The 13,385-nt window shown below is 43.2% G+C and overlaps 1 protein-coding gene across 1 annotated transcript in view; it reads right to left on the bottom strand.

The window, feature by feature from the left end:
- sec24d (SEC24 homolog D, COPII coat complex component) overlaps nucleotides 1-10,262 on the bottom strand; it is a gene marked incomplete at its 5' end in the record, with an annotated part of 32,049 nt that extends 21,787 nt beyond the window's left edge. The window contains 9 exons of the mRNA XM_083640412.1: nucleotides 205-320; nucleotides 459-597; nucleotides 3,272-3,399; nucleotides 4,304-4,415; nucleotides 5,997-6,118; nucleotides 6,699-6,992; nucleotides 7,367-7,494; nucleotides 8,400-8,502; nucleotides 10,112-10,262. Coding sequence (XP_083496538.1) covers nucleotides 205-320; nucleotides 459-597; nucleotides 3,272-3,399; nucleotides 4,304-4,415; nucleotides 5,997-6,118; nucleotides 6,699-6,992; nucleotides 7,367-7,494; nucleotides 8,400-8,502; nucleotides 10,112-10,262 — 1,293 coding nt within the window. The remainder of the gene's footprint in view (nucleotides 1-204; nucleotides 321-458; nucleotides 598-3,271; nucleotides 3,400-4,303; nucleotides 4,416-5,996; nucleotides 6,119-6,698; nucleotides 6,993-7,366; nucleotides 7,495-8,399; nucleotides 8,503-10,111) is intronic.
- Nucleotides 10,263-13,385: the final 3,123 nt, after the last annotated feature.

The following is a 13,385-nucleotide window of genomic DNA, read 5'->3' as shown; positions in this document are numbered from 1 at the left end:
TTGTCAATATAAAACTTGGTGGAAAATTGAAAAATAAAATATATATATATAATATAAAACTTGGTGAAATGATTTCTGTGAGTGTATTAGTACTTTTTGAACATTTTCAGTACATTTCAACAACACCGTGATAATACTGAGAACCGTGATCATTTTGGTCACTATAATGGTGATATGAAAGTTTCAATATGGTTTCATCTCTACCTTGCAGTAATCCATGGTGGCTGAGAACTCGTAGGATCCCAGGGACAGCTCCGGCCTCTCGTAGAAGTCCACCCTCCGGCCCATGTGGTCAAGATGTTGGAAATAGAAGACTGGCACTGGGGTAAGACACAGAGAGAGAAACCGTATTTTAAGATCATGTCCACTTGATCTTCAGTTCAGATGAGACAAATGTTTTTGCTGCCTGCTAAAATCTCCAGGCCACATTGTGCAGCTTCTCTTGCATCCCGCTGTACCTTCATTGACACAGTTGCAGAAACCGCACTGGTAGCGACGGCCGCCGTCAATGAACTGCATGTAGGGACACATGTAGGCCTTGCAGCGATTGCAGCGGATGGGCCCCGTCTCGCCGTGGTTTACTACATACAGAGGGGTCTGAGCGGGGAGAAAGTCAACACAAAAGAGACCGTTAAGAGTCACGTTTTCAACAAGCTGCTCCCAAATCAAGTCAGGGGCCCGAAAAGAGCTCGCCTAACTGTTTCTAACAAGGCAATGGACTGTTATAAACTGTTTAGATCTAAGAGAAAGACTGCAACAGCTCAGGTTTGACATGAAGAGGGAAAGAGCACACCTAACACAACATGCAAATTAAAGGTTGAATTAACTGTAGTTTCTATATTTTCAGTGATCCAATAACTTACATCGTGTGTCCATCATTCATCCATAACAGGTGCAATAGCACATAATGTCCATATGTCTCTTAAGCAATAATAATCCCATAACACGATAACCATTATGCTTTACACATTCATATAAAGAACATTCATCCATCCATGGTGGAATGTAAATGCTGCGCGTCTCCTCTGTTTAATATACTGTAGCACGGAACAGTTTCTCACACTAAGTGGTGAGTATGCAGACCCACAGATCTTGGAGACTGACTTAAAGGGAAACTTCACCCAAAAATGACAATTCGGTGATCATCTACAACTTGAGAGAAAACGTGTCACCGTTGACTTCAGTTGTACTTTACTTAAGTCAATGGTGATTGGTTTTCTCTGGAGTTGTGCTGGCAACTTCCCTGTTTTATATAGACCAGTAGTGGGCAACTGGCGGCCCGTGGGCCGCATGCGGCCCTTGACCTCACTCAATGTGGCCCCTGGGTCAATTTCCCCTTTTTTTTCTTTTTTTTTAACAAGGCGGACGTTTTTGGTTAGGTTAGGTTAGACCACCAAAATCTGAGTTTTTATTTTACTGTACAACCCATAACATGGCGCTAATGGCATTAGCATTGTCCATCCACATACTGTTTAACGTTAGCATTTGAGCTAATGCTATTGTAACAAACTATGTCTAGGGTGCACATTGCACATGCAACATTTACTAATCTGAATAATATTACATATTTGGGTGATGTACCCCATCAAATTGTTGTAGTGGGCTGTTTTAAAGCTAGAGCAAAGTTTCTGGTGCTATCTGAATGGAAGAATTACTCAATTTGAATATGAAAAATATAAATGTTGGTATAATAAACTGTGATTACCAGTCCTTTTCATCAAATTAGTAGCTATAATTGGGAGTGATGGTGTTACAGTAGGCTACTGGTGGAAGTGCACGGTCACAATCTGGCCCTCTGGTAGCAAGGAATTTTTTTGTGTGGCCCCCTCTATCATCAAAGTTGCCCATCCCTGATATAGACAAACTTCACCGGTGTTTCAACTCGCATGCATGAGGGTGAGGAGATGGCAGAATTTTCATTCGTCGGTGAACTGTTCCTTTAACACTATCTACAGGACATGTAGCAAACAAAATGAGGAAAACAAAATCTCACAAACATTTGCACTCTCTGCTCACAGTTTGTTATGCATTGAAAATGAACTCTTCTGCCACAAAACACATGCAAGGCAGCCAAGCAGGTTTATTATTAGACCGGTCCATCAAGGGAGACTTCATGTTTACCCAATCTGTCAAATGATAAAATAACACATAGAACATCCCAGCACAACAGCAGACTCTCCTGCAGAGCATTTTGGCATTGACTATCCCTCCACATTGCACTGCATGAAAACAAATGTGCAAATTCAATACACTTAAGTGTGAGTCTCTTTTTGTATAAACTCCTTTCATCTGCAATGGTCCCTGTGGATCTGACATTAGCTAATTAGCCCAAAGCGCGATGGATGAAAGCTAACATTGCCTAAAAAGGCTTATTGGCGCCTGGGACAAGGAGAGTGGAGAGGGGGGGGGGGGATATCTAAGGCAGGATTCTTGGACCACACAGCATCCAAAAGGAGGTCACTCACAGGACAATGCAACTTTCACAGTACTTGATGTGATGTAAAGGAGAGATGTCTATCCAAAGAGAACTCATCCTTTTTTACTCTCAAGCATGCCTTTCATTCCGGCCCCTTACTACAGTATATACTATGGCATCCCAGCTTAACTTTCAATTTCAACATTTTTTTTTATTTATTTAAGAGAAGCATCTGTGAAATGTCTCCCTCTCTATCCTGTAACAAGCAACTGTCCAAAATAAAATAATTATCAACATAGGCATCTTAACGAGGCACTGGCTACTCACCAACTGCCAGAACTGTAGCTGCAGTGCACCTTGATATAGATTTTACAAAATATCTGAAACTATATTGAAAGGATAGTTTCCTCCATAAGAAATGCAATTATTCTATGTTCCAGCAGTATATGAACAAATCATCTCCCATATCATATGGGTTCAAATAAGGTTAGGTTGTGAAAATTGAGATGGCAAAGGGATGATGTGGTTCACATAATGTCAGAAATACATAGTGACCACTCCCAGGACAGACATGTTTTGGTGTGGGAAGAATGTGACTGTGCATGTATCTGGCCTGGAAAGAGTTAGAATTAACTAAAGCATGTGAGGATGCAGACGATACCACAGCAGAGCAGCCAGGAATCTACTCACCGTAACCTCCGCCCCTACTCCCACCCGCTGTATTTTAGGCAAGTGCCTGCTATATATTTGTGGGAGTTTTCCAGAGCAATTAATTGGAATCTCCCATGTTTTGAACTTGCCAATGGTTTAGTTGGGGGAATTAGTTGTATGTTATAAGTAACGACCTTGACTTACCTCATTCTTTGGCAAAGTGGCAAAGGGTTTAATGATGGTAGCTAGGGGCACTTGGCACTGCTTGGCCAGATCAGCTGTGCAGGGTAAGGAGTAGGTGGTGCAGCGCATGAACCTGGGACTGGCATTGCCTGGAATTAGAAGCACAATCAGGGGATTACTTGAGTGGTGTAATAGATACGATTTCCAATATTGCTCTCTTCGAACGTGGGCACTGTTGTTGTTACTGTGTAAATAATAGTAGTATCGCAATTAAATATGAATTCTTTCCTTAATTTGTGATTATTAGAAGTAGTTTACAGGACTAATCCTTCAGGAAATGCCTACCCTTTGAGCAAAAGCCCATACATTACAGAGTTAATGTTAAATTATTCAACTTGATGTCACACAGCTTAACAAAGAACAAAGGCTGTATTGGAAATTAAAGCTGTCTGACAAATGTTTTCATCTTCGTTACAAGGAAAACCTATATCGATAATTTTTTTTATAATATATATTTTTTCTGACTTCCCCCCCCCCCCCCCAACATTTTCTCCCCAATTGCACTTGGCCAATTTCCCCCTGCTGCCCCGGTCGCTGCTCCACTCCCTCTACCGATCTGGGGTGAGCCTTAGACTAGCACCATGCTTCCTCCGACACATGCGCAGTTGCCAGCCGCTTCTTTTCACCTGACAGTGGGGAGCTTCACCGGCAGGACGTAGCACGTGGGAGGATCACGCTATTCCCACCAGTTCCCTTCCGCCCCGAACAGGCGCCCCAACCGGCCAGAGGACGCGCTAGTGCAGCAACCAGGACACATACCCTTAATCCGGCTTCCCACCCGCAGACACACCCAATCGTGCCTGTATGGACGCCCGACCAAGCCGGGGGGTAACACAGGGGCATGAACCTGTTGGTAGGCAGTGCTAGGCACTAGGCAGGGAGTCTACCGTTACACTACCCGGACGCCCATATCAATACAGTTTTAATGGACATTAATGGAAGTATTTACTACAAACATTTTGTGCATGAAGGGAGGTTGTTATCATAGGTTACCTTGGTCCTGTACCGTGAAGTCGGTGGTGACCAGAGGTGGAACCTGGCCTCTGAGGTTTGTGGTGTAGAGCTGTCCTCCTCGTTTTGCTTGGTCATCCTCAATGACTTGGGTCTAAAACAGAAGAGAGAGTTAACTGTATGCCTTGCAATACAAGCTGACCTCTTCAGAGTTGTTAGGTAGATAGATAGCAGGCTTTCACAACTGATTCTGCATTGGTAGAGTAGAGACCAGTGGGCTAGCTCAGTGCTTCAGCCTACCTGTCTGTACTTCATGCAGAGGAAGGTTGGTCAAAACGGAAAGGGGAAACTCCGGTGAAGATAATGGATGGACTCTGATTGGACTAAAGAGCAGATTTCCCGCCTTTAGTCCAATCAGAGTCCAATAGTTCCCAACGGATATAAGGCGGGTACAGTGTCCTCTAGAGAGAGACTGGCGTCAGCGGAGGACCAAAATGCGAGACACATTAGCCAATGAACAGCCAGGAATGGGTCTCGCGCTACTTTTGCATGCTAAAATAAAGCTGATAATGTACAATTTGATTCAAGAAAAAAAAAAAATTCTAAGTACAACACAAACTGTCCATTTTGCTGCGACTCGACAGTGCTGCTTAATCCAGGACCTTACTTCCTGGAACTCTTGAGAGTAAAAAACTGGTCCATTGGAGTGAATGGAGATGTCGGGACTCTTCTATCTACATGGCTCTGGGCGGGTACATCTGCTGAAGGCGGGCGCATCCGCTAATTTCTCCAATCACCTGCCTCGGTGTGTCGTGTTTGGTCTAATTCAATCAAAATTCCTTCCGGTCTGAAGTTTTTTTTTCCCCAACATCCTTTGACCAGGTTCTGTGGGTGTGAAGTACAGACTGTATATGGTGCACTCGAAGAATGTAGAAGAGACAGTCTGGCTTGAGAGACTACTAGCTCAGGGTTTGATAGAGGAAGCTGCAGAAGTGATACTGAAAGCTATAGTTCCTCGAATGGCCACTTGAGGAGGTATCCAAAAGGGAGTCGAGTCGTTGCCCGTTCGGTTCACCCCCATGTTAAAATGCCCGATTTTGTAACAGGATTAAGCATGTTTACAGCCGTTTTCGTTCAAAACACGGTTTTAGCTTGTATATCTAATTTCACCTTTCATAACAACTGTACGGGGGTGAATTTTTATATAACTCATCTGTTTATAGTAAAACAGACGATAGAAAAGAAGATGTTTTTGGAGAGATTGGCAGGTCGCCTGTCCAGTGATCACACAGCTTGCCGATCATGGACCAATAGCAGTCAGAGCTGCTCTGGGAAACCCCTTGTCTCGTGCCAAGGACCCCAAGATGGCGACAGGCCACACTAGGCATCAAATATCTACCATCTCAAAACAGGATGGCTACGTCCATATTATTTACAGTCCATGGTAGGGACTTATTTACAGTCCATGGTAGGGACAGCCTAACTACACTGCAAACAAATGTTTTTTTTTTCTTATTTATGAATGCGTAGCACAAATTAACATGACTGACAACCAAATGCTAACCCTTTGTTGGAATTCCAGATCTTTATGGTAAATGGACTGCATATATATAGCGCTTTTATCAAAAATACAGACTATTTTGAATGGATATTAATATAGGTGTGCCTTGAGATTTTGGCTTGCCCTTTGGTGTGCCTTGGACACAAAAAGTTTGAAAACCACTGGTCTACTCACTATGCTGGGAATAGAGTCAGGGTCCAGTTTCTTCTGAGGTGGCCCGGACATCTGGGCTGTTGCTCCAGGGAAGGCCCCGGGGAAGCCGGGCTGGGGCCCAGCCATCTGGCCCCCAAACTGACCTGGACAAGGAAAGCAGAAAGTATTAGCAGTTATTGGCTGATTATTAGCTAATGTGTAAAGTTCTATATTTGTGTAGAACTCTGTTTTGTTGACTAAAACCAAGCCCCCGGGAACAGCTCTGGGCTCTGTAGCAATTTTGGAGTAGTGGCCAAGCTCAGTATTGCTAGTCATGTGACACAAAAATATGTTTTCCCATAGACATACACGGGGAAAGAAGCAGCTGTAAAACTTACTTCAGGGGCCGCAGAGCCATGGGAGCAGCCATTACTGTTTTGCCAGCGGTTGGCAAAACCGCTTATTGGCCGGTTACGATGTCAACTACTAGGCAGGTTCCTGATTGGCCTGTGCACTTTGTAATTTCTGAAAACGCCCAGACGGTCCCGCAGAACGACACAAAATGTGAGTTCACGTGATCAGATGATTTACCAGGCTAGCATCCGTACTGTTTACGGTTGGATGTGGGCCACGAACATTTTTGAGATTTTCAAGTGTGCCCTGGCTTGGAAATGGTTGGGAACCGCTGGTTTAGGGCTTGCGTGGTGAGGGTTCAAATTCCTTTGGGTTACAGGGTCACGTTACCTGGAGGCTGAGGGTAACCCGGTGGACCGGCAGCTCCAGGGCCAGGCTGCTGAAACCCCCCAGCGCCTGGAGGAGGCGCCCCAGGGAAGGGTCTGCCCATGCCTGCCATCGGGGGGCCTGCCATCGCCATGCTTGCTGGGGGTGACTGTGGTGGAGACATCTGGGGGGGCATGTGGGGTGACTGGGGGCCTGGAGGCATCTGTGGCTGGCCCATGGCTGGAGGAGGCGGTGCCTGGAAAGGCTGCTGCGCTGCAGGGCTAGTTGGGGGAGGAGGGCTCTGCATGGGTCCTGGGGCTACACAGTGAGGAAAGGGGAAGCAATACTTTAATCATGGCTCGGTTTAGTTTTTTATAATTGCCATTTTTTGTCAAATGACACCACGGGCAAATGATACCATTTTAGTCCTTGAGACACCAGCTTTACGACCAGTCAATGGCTTCCTTTGACAGATCTGCCAGCAGTACTTCATCAAACAGTAAAAACATCCACATAAATTACAACTTATCTCATCTATCAAAACATTATCAGCTGACTACTCAACTGCACTACTGTTATGTCATCTATCAAAACATTATCAGCTGACTACTTGACTGCACTACTGTTATGTTAGGTATCCCACACCCTGCTGTAAGCCTGACTGCACATGCAGTATAATAAAGCAAACTTACCATAGTTGCCCAAATTCATAGCACTCATCTGATTGGTGAGCTGCTGTGCTGGAGGCGGGGCCTGAGAGGCCATGGTGTGGTATGGGGTCTGTGGCGGTTGTCCATAGGCAGCTGGGGGAGCTGGGTACCTGAGGGGTGAAACAAGGGCTTGTAACAAAGGTGCTATGTAGTCTGATGCTGCTGCCATAGTGCAAAAATACTCCAAGTTGCTTTTACCAGGCACCATTGGGTTAAACTTAAATTGTTATCTGTTGCCTCTAATGCTAGCTCATTCCCACCCAGTAATTAAAACAATGACTCAGTGTAACAGTAAGGAGACATGCATTCCCATGGTTTCCAATGGTATGTTGCTTGTGAAGCTTCGTAGGCTATACTGTAGTTTTATTCCTGTCGCCTAACAAAGTGGAACATTATTATCCACATAATAAAATGATTTTTTTTTACTCCGTTTACAATACTATGGAATGTCATTTCAACCACACGACTTGTTTTTTTCTTGATTATTTTTAGGCATTTTTTTTGATAGGACAGTAGGAAAGGTTGGGTGAGAGAGAGGGGATGATATTCAGCAAAGGACCTCGGGTCGGATTCGAACCCGCATCAGCCGCGCGAAGGACTGAGCCTCCGTCATACGCGTGCTACCAGGTGAGCCACCAGGACACACTCAACCATACTACTTGAACGGCGCATTCATAGCCTCCTTTCTTGTTGATTGATACACACACACACACACACACACACACACACACACACACACACACACACACACACACACACACACACACACACACACACACACACACACACACACACACACACACACACACACACACACACACACACACACACACACACACACACACACACACACACACACACACACACACACACACACACACACACACACACACACACACACACACACACACACACACACACACACACACACACACACAGAAAAGACACACCAGTACTGGTGATGTACTGTCCAACGACAGCAGAATACTTCAAATTGAAGTCTCCACTATTGTACCTCTGTGGATGACCTCCATTCTGCTGGGCGTTTGGGTTGTAATGACTGGACACTGCTGGTGGAGGCATGCCAGGAGCAGACAACACTGGTGCTTTCATCATACCTACAACAAGTAACATTGTCAGACAGACATGTGTATTTGTGTTGTCCTCACTATATCTATGAATATTGTGATGGATTGTTGGGTGACACCTTAAAGGAACACTCCGCCCATTTTCAACCAGCTTTGTATCATTAGAACATCAGTAGTATATCAGAAAACTGTAAACGGTTTTGAAGTCTGTCATTTAATTTGACAGTTATTGAGTGTTAAAGTGTGGACCAGTGACATCACTGGTCCACACTAACTCAAATTAATAACTCATTAACTCCAGTTATTGAGAGTTGATTTGAGTTAATGAGTTATTCATTTGAGTTAGTGTGGACCAGTGATGTCACTGGTCCACACTTTAACACTCAATAACTGTCAAATTAAATGACAGACTTCAAAACCGTTTACAGTTTTCTGATATACTAGTGATGTTCTAATGATACAAAGCTGGTTGAAAATGGGCGGAGTGTTCCTTTAAGTAGATCTATTGAAGCAGCATATTGTGGCATATAGTGGAATTTTACAACAATTATAGCTTTACAACTAAGGATGTGAATAATTATGACAACTATTTTATGGTCAGAATAAAAGACAGTCAATTGAATCAGCCCAATGAATTTATTGTAGGTCTCCATCACCTCTGGTGGACTGGTGGTACCTAATGTGTTGCTATTCCAGTTGATAAAAACTATTTATTTAAAGTTCAAAAATCCAAATGGCCTCTCTTGGAAGAAAATCCCCCCATAATGAACAAAATACGCACTGATATCTTAAAATAAATATATCTTATTAACTGTATGTGATTGTTACTTGCCGAGTGAAAATACACAAATAACTTTCACCTGCAAAACAAGAAATGTTACATGCAAATGTTCATAGTCTGCAAAATAGTTAAGGCACTGTATTTCAATGTAGTTCAATCATCCCAAAATGTCACAAGCCAAACAGCCTCTAGGCAAGGCAAGGCAAGTTTATTTAGTACATTTAATATGCAGAGGCAGTTCAACAATGCTTTACATGAAATAGATAAAAAGAAAAGAGCATAGAGAAATGAAAAGATTGAAGTTTTACAAAGTCTAATAAAAATAAGTAAAAAATAAAGTAAGTAAAACATAAAAATAGACAGAATGAACATAAAAACAGGAATGTGATACAATTATTAGCAGCAATTAAAGGCCAAGGTGAACATACAAGTCTTTACCCTGTTTTTAAAGGTAGGCCGAGTTGGGGCAGATCTAAGATCTTCCAGAAGGTTATTACAGCTACAGTGTGTGCACCATAATAAGTGAATGTGGCTTCTTCACCATGTTTTGTTTTAATCATAGGAACAGTTAGCAGACCTGTCCTGGATGACCTAAGAAGTCTAGAGGGTTCATAGTGTGGAAGCAAGTCAGACATGTAGACTATTTATTTATTTACTCTATGTGTGAGCTTGACATTCGTTATGTTCTACTGGATCTGAGGAGAAAGACCGCTAATTACAACAATTCAAGAATGAATGAGCTGCTATGTACACATTCAGGTAGCAAGACCGGACCTGTCAAATGCAAAGCTGATAAAAATATCCGTAGGCTACATGTTATTTTGGAGAAAACCAAACACAAGACTGAAAGTATCTTACCTGTGGGCGGAGCAGAGAATGCCTGTGGTGGTCCTCCATAGTGCCCATAGAGGGGCTGTGTGGGGCCAGATCCAAATCCAGCTTGGTAGCCCCCCATCCCGGGCTGGGCCTGGGAGAAGGGCGGTGCAGCAACATAACCCTGTTGACTCATCTTGTTGGGATGGCTTTTACAGTCTTCTCATGCCAAGGTGAGTTCTGACAACCTGTGAAGTTGAAAAGGTACAATGTAATTCAAAGGTACTTTACTCTTTCTATAGCATTTTGACAAAGGGCAAGAATATAAGAAGAGAATCTAGTGTTATTTTTCTTAAGGTAGCCTACTGATAAAAACGCCTAGAGTGGACAATTTTCAGCAGCTGACATTTTCACAAATCTGGTATGTTTATAAGATCACACCACAAACAACTGATATTTGACCTCAAGAAAGCACCAACACTCGTGTAACATGGACTTTGTTTTGACATTGCTTTATTGAGAGATAAGGCAGGCCTGTCAGTGTGATAACACACACATATCTTCAAGTGACTGCATGTATGTGTTTCTATTTGCTACCAGTAATGCACATTGTCACGTGTATTCATTGGCCATCTAATTGCTAGGCTAGGCTCGCCCGCTGCGCAGCCTCTCCCGCCCTGCAGCTTTCCGAGCTGGCCCTGCAGCTCGCATACACAGCTCGGCTGCTGCATGGCCTCACCTGCTCTATTGGCGTGTGTGTGTGTGTGTGTGTGTGTGTGTGTGTGTGTGTGTCTGTGTTTCTCTCACAAAATGTTATTGCCCTTAAGTTTACATGCACGTGAGTGTGTGTGTGTGTGTGTGTGTGTGTGTGTGCCCCTTAAGTTTACATCCATCAGTCTTTTATGACATCACTGATGACATCATCAGTACTTATGGCCATCACTGATGACATCATCAGTGATGTCACAATGCCTAAGGGACAAACATAGAAACAGAGAATAGAGAACAAATATTGCCCACATGCTCCCTTATATAAGATAAGATTGATAGCATTTAATTCACTTTGCACCCACAGACAGCCATTATTTCTGACCATGTAAATAAAACACAGGCCTGGAATTGAGACCATTTAAAAAGAAAACTTTATGCAACTGCATCTACTAAGGCCTATTTTGCAGGCTATATCATGAGTTTGGGTATTAGCTGAAACCGAGTAACGTTAAATAACGAGTATTGATACATTCAAGGGCCTTAAACTGTCAAACCTTCTTGGGCGAGTTGCTGAACTTCAGCACAGCTGGGCCAACAAAGGTAACAGCTGCGCATTGACAGCTCCTTCTTCGAAATATGACGGCCTATTACTACATAATGAATTCAACATAGCCTTATTTTATCAAGACTAAAATATACGCTATATCAAAAGAAATATAGCTCATGACTCACTGCTCATTGCAATCTAACACTGCCCAGAATTGCCACGTCGAAACCGTTATGATCGCTACAAATCTGAGCATCCCTGCCTTTCTTGGGTCATAGAGCTATCTAACCGTATGGACAAACGTGTTATTCCTATTGTAGTAGCTACAATACTAATCTGGCTATATGTTATCGAAAGACTGCAATATCACAGCATCTGGCTTGTTTGGCGTTATAATAAAACATTTTATGAACACGGAAATTGCTACAAAGTTTCCCCTTGTAGCAGCAGCATATTTCATTCACAGCTTACTACTGTCAAATAAGCCATTCGGGTAGGCATTAGACATTTTTCCATGCTAGCTATTGAGTTTTCCTTGTCGAATCGGTTTATTTACCTGAATTGTGGACAGTATCAGCCGAGTCCTCTTCAATGTATTGCCAATAGTGAAAGCAGAGTGCCACGTCAAACTCCTCCACAGCGCCGGTCTCACGCTACGCAGTGATTCACCACTGTCAAGCCCGACGGAATATAACATACAACTTCCGGTATTTGTTTTCAAAATAAACCGTTACTGACGAACATGTTTAGCAACATTCTTGAACGATATGAAGTACCAAAGTGACAGTGAAGAACATCTCTAAACGGTCTAAAGTCATGTGTTTCAAAAATTTCGTTTTCACAACCAAACAAGACGAGGTTGTTGAAGACTACACAGCTTAACTTCCGGGTTTAGTCCGTCTACTTTTGACTAACTTGACGTAGCAGTGTATCTTGTCGAGGGCTGTGCGCATGCGTGAACCAGTCGGAACCCCTAGGCCTACACGTCAGCACCACTGAGCAGCACAGGGAATGTGCGCCCATAGTGTGGCATGATAGGTCCTAATGCTCTTCCTCAAGTGTTCAATGTTTCACCTGAAATTACTTAGCCTACGTTGAATACTAAGAATTATAATGATCTCTAAGCATACTCAAAATGTCACACATAATGATGTTAGATGTGAAGATGAAGACCTCAGTGGTTGAGGTTATTGGAACAATTTAATGTGATGTGATATGAAATAATATGATATGATATATGATATGATATGATATTATATTGATATATGATATGATATGATATGATATGATATTTTCTACTAGGCTAATTATTCAAAATGTCTCCAGTGTCCAAAAGTCCTTGCCACAGCCACAGCCACATGACATGACGACAATATCCATTTCATATTCTTATAGGCTACGATTTACAGTGTGTAGTCAAAATTGATAATAGCCCATAGGCTAGAAACCGTTATTGTGTTTTATGATAGACAGCCTACGTCATCTGGTAGCCTATTTCTATAGGAGATTGAGTGATATTTTATCTAGGCTATAGAAGTTGTACTTTTTTTCTTTTCGTTTTCAGGCTAGCCTATGGCTAGTAGTAGCCTATAGGCGACCATAAGTTTTATAACTGTATAGTCTTGTTTTAGTGGGACTGTCTCCTTGGCCGACTGGTTAGCGTGTGCGACTTTGTATAAAAATGTCAGACAAACGACCCGGGTTCGATTCCCCCCTGGCCAGGCGACAGCCACACAAGGGGAGGTAGTGTAACCACTACTTCAACCCGGGATGAGTTAAGGAGTGCACGCTGGCCCTTGGCCATTGGGATTGTCCCTTTAGAAAAATGTTATCAGACTGGGACAACTACATGTCTTTATTGCTCAGACGATGCATGCAACAACTGTCTGAGGAGGAGCTCCCCAGAACAAACCACCAGTTGGATGCAATTACGCACGCAGGCGGGTCCTCACGCCGTGACGTCACATCGCAGCGGGCTGGCCGAGGCATCACTCAGACGATGTTAGTTTTAATGTTAGGAGTATACAGCGGGGTCTGCTCTGGGTTCTGCACAGTGCCGTT

The sequence above is a fragment of the Poromitra crassiceps genome (assembly GCF_964638095.1).
Source record: "Poromitra crassiceps genome assembly, chromosome: 7".
In the NCBI taxonomy this organism is placed as follows: domain Eukaryota; kingdom Metazoa; phylum Chordata; class Actinopteri; order Beryciformes; family Melamphaidae; genus Poromitra; species Poromitra crassiceps.
This window is presented reverse-complemented; position numbering and strand designations above follow the sequence as displayed.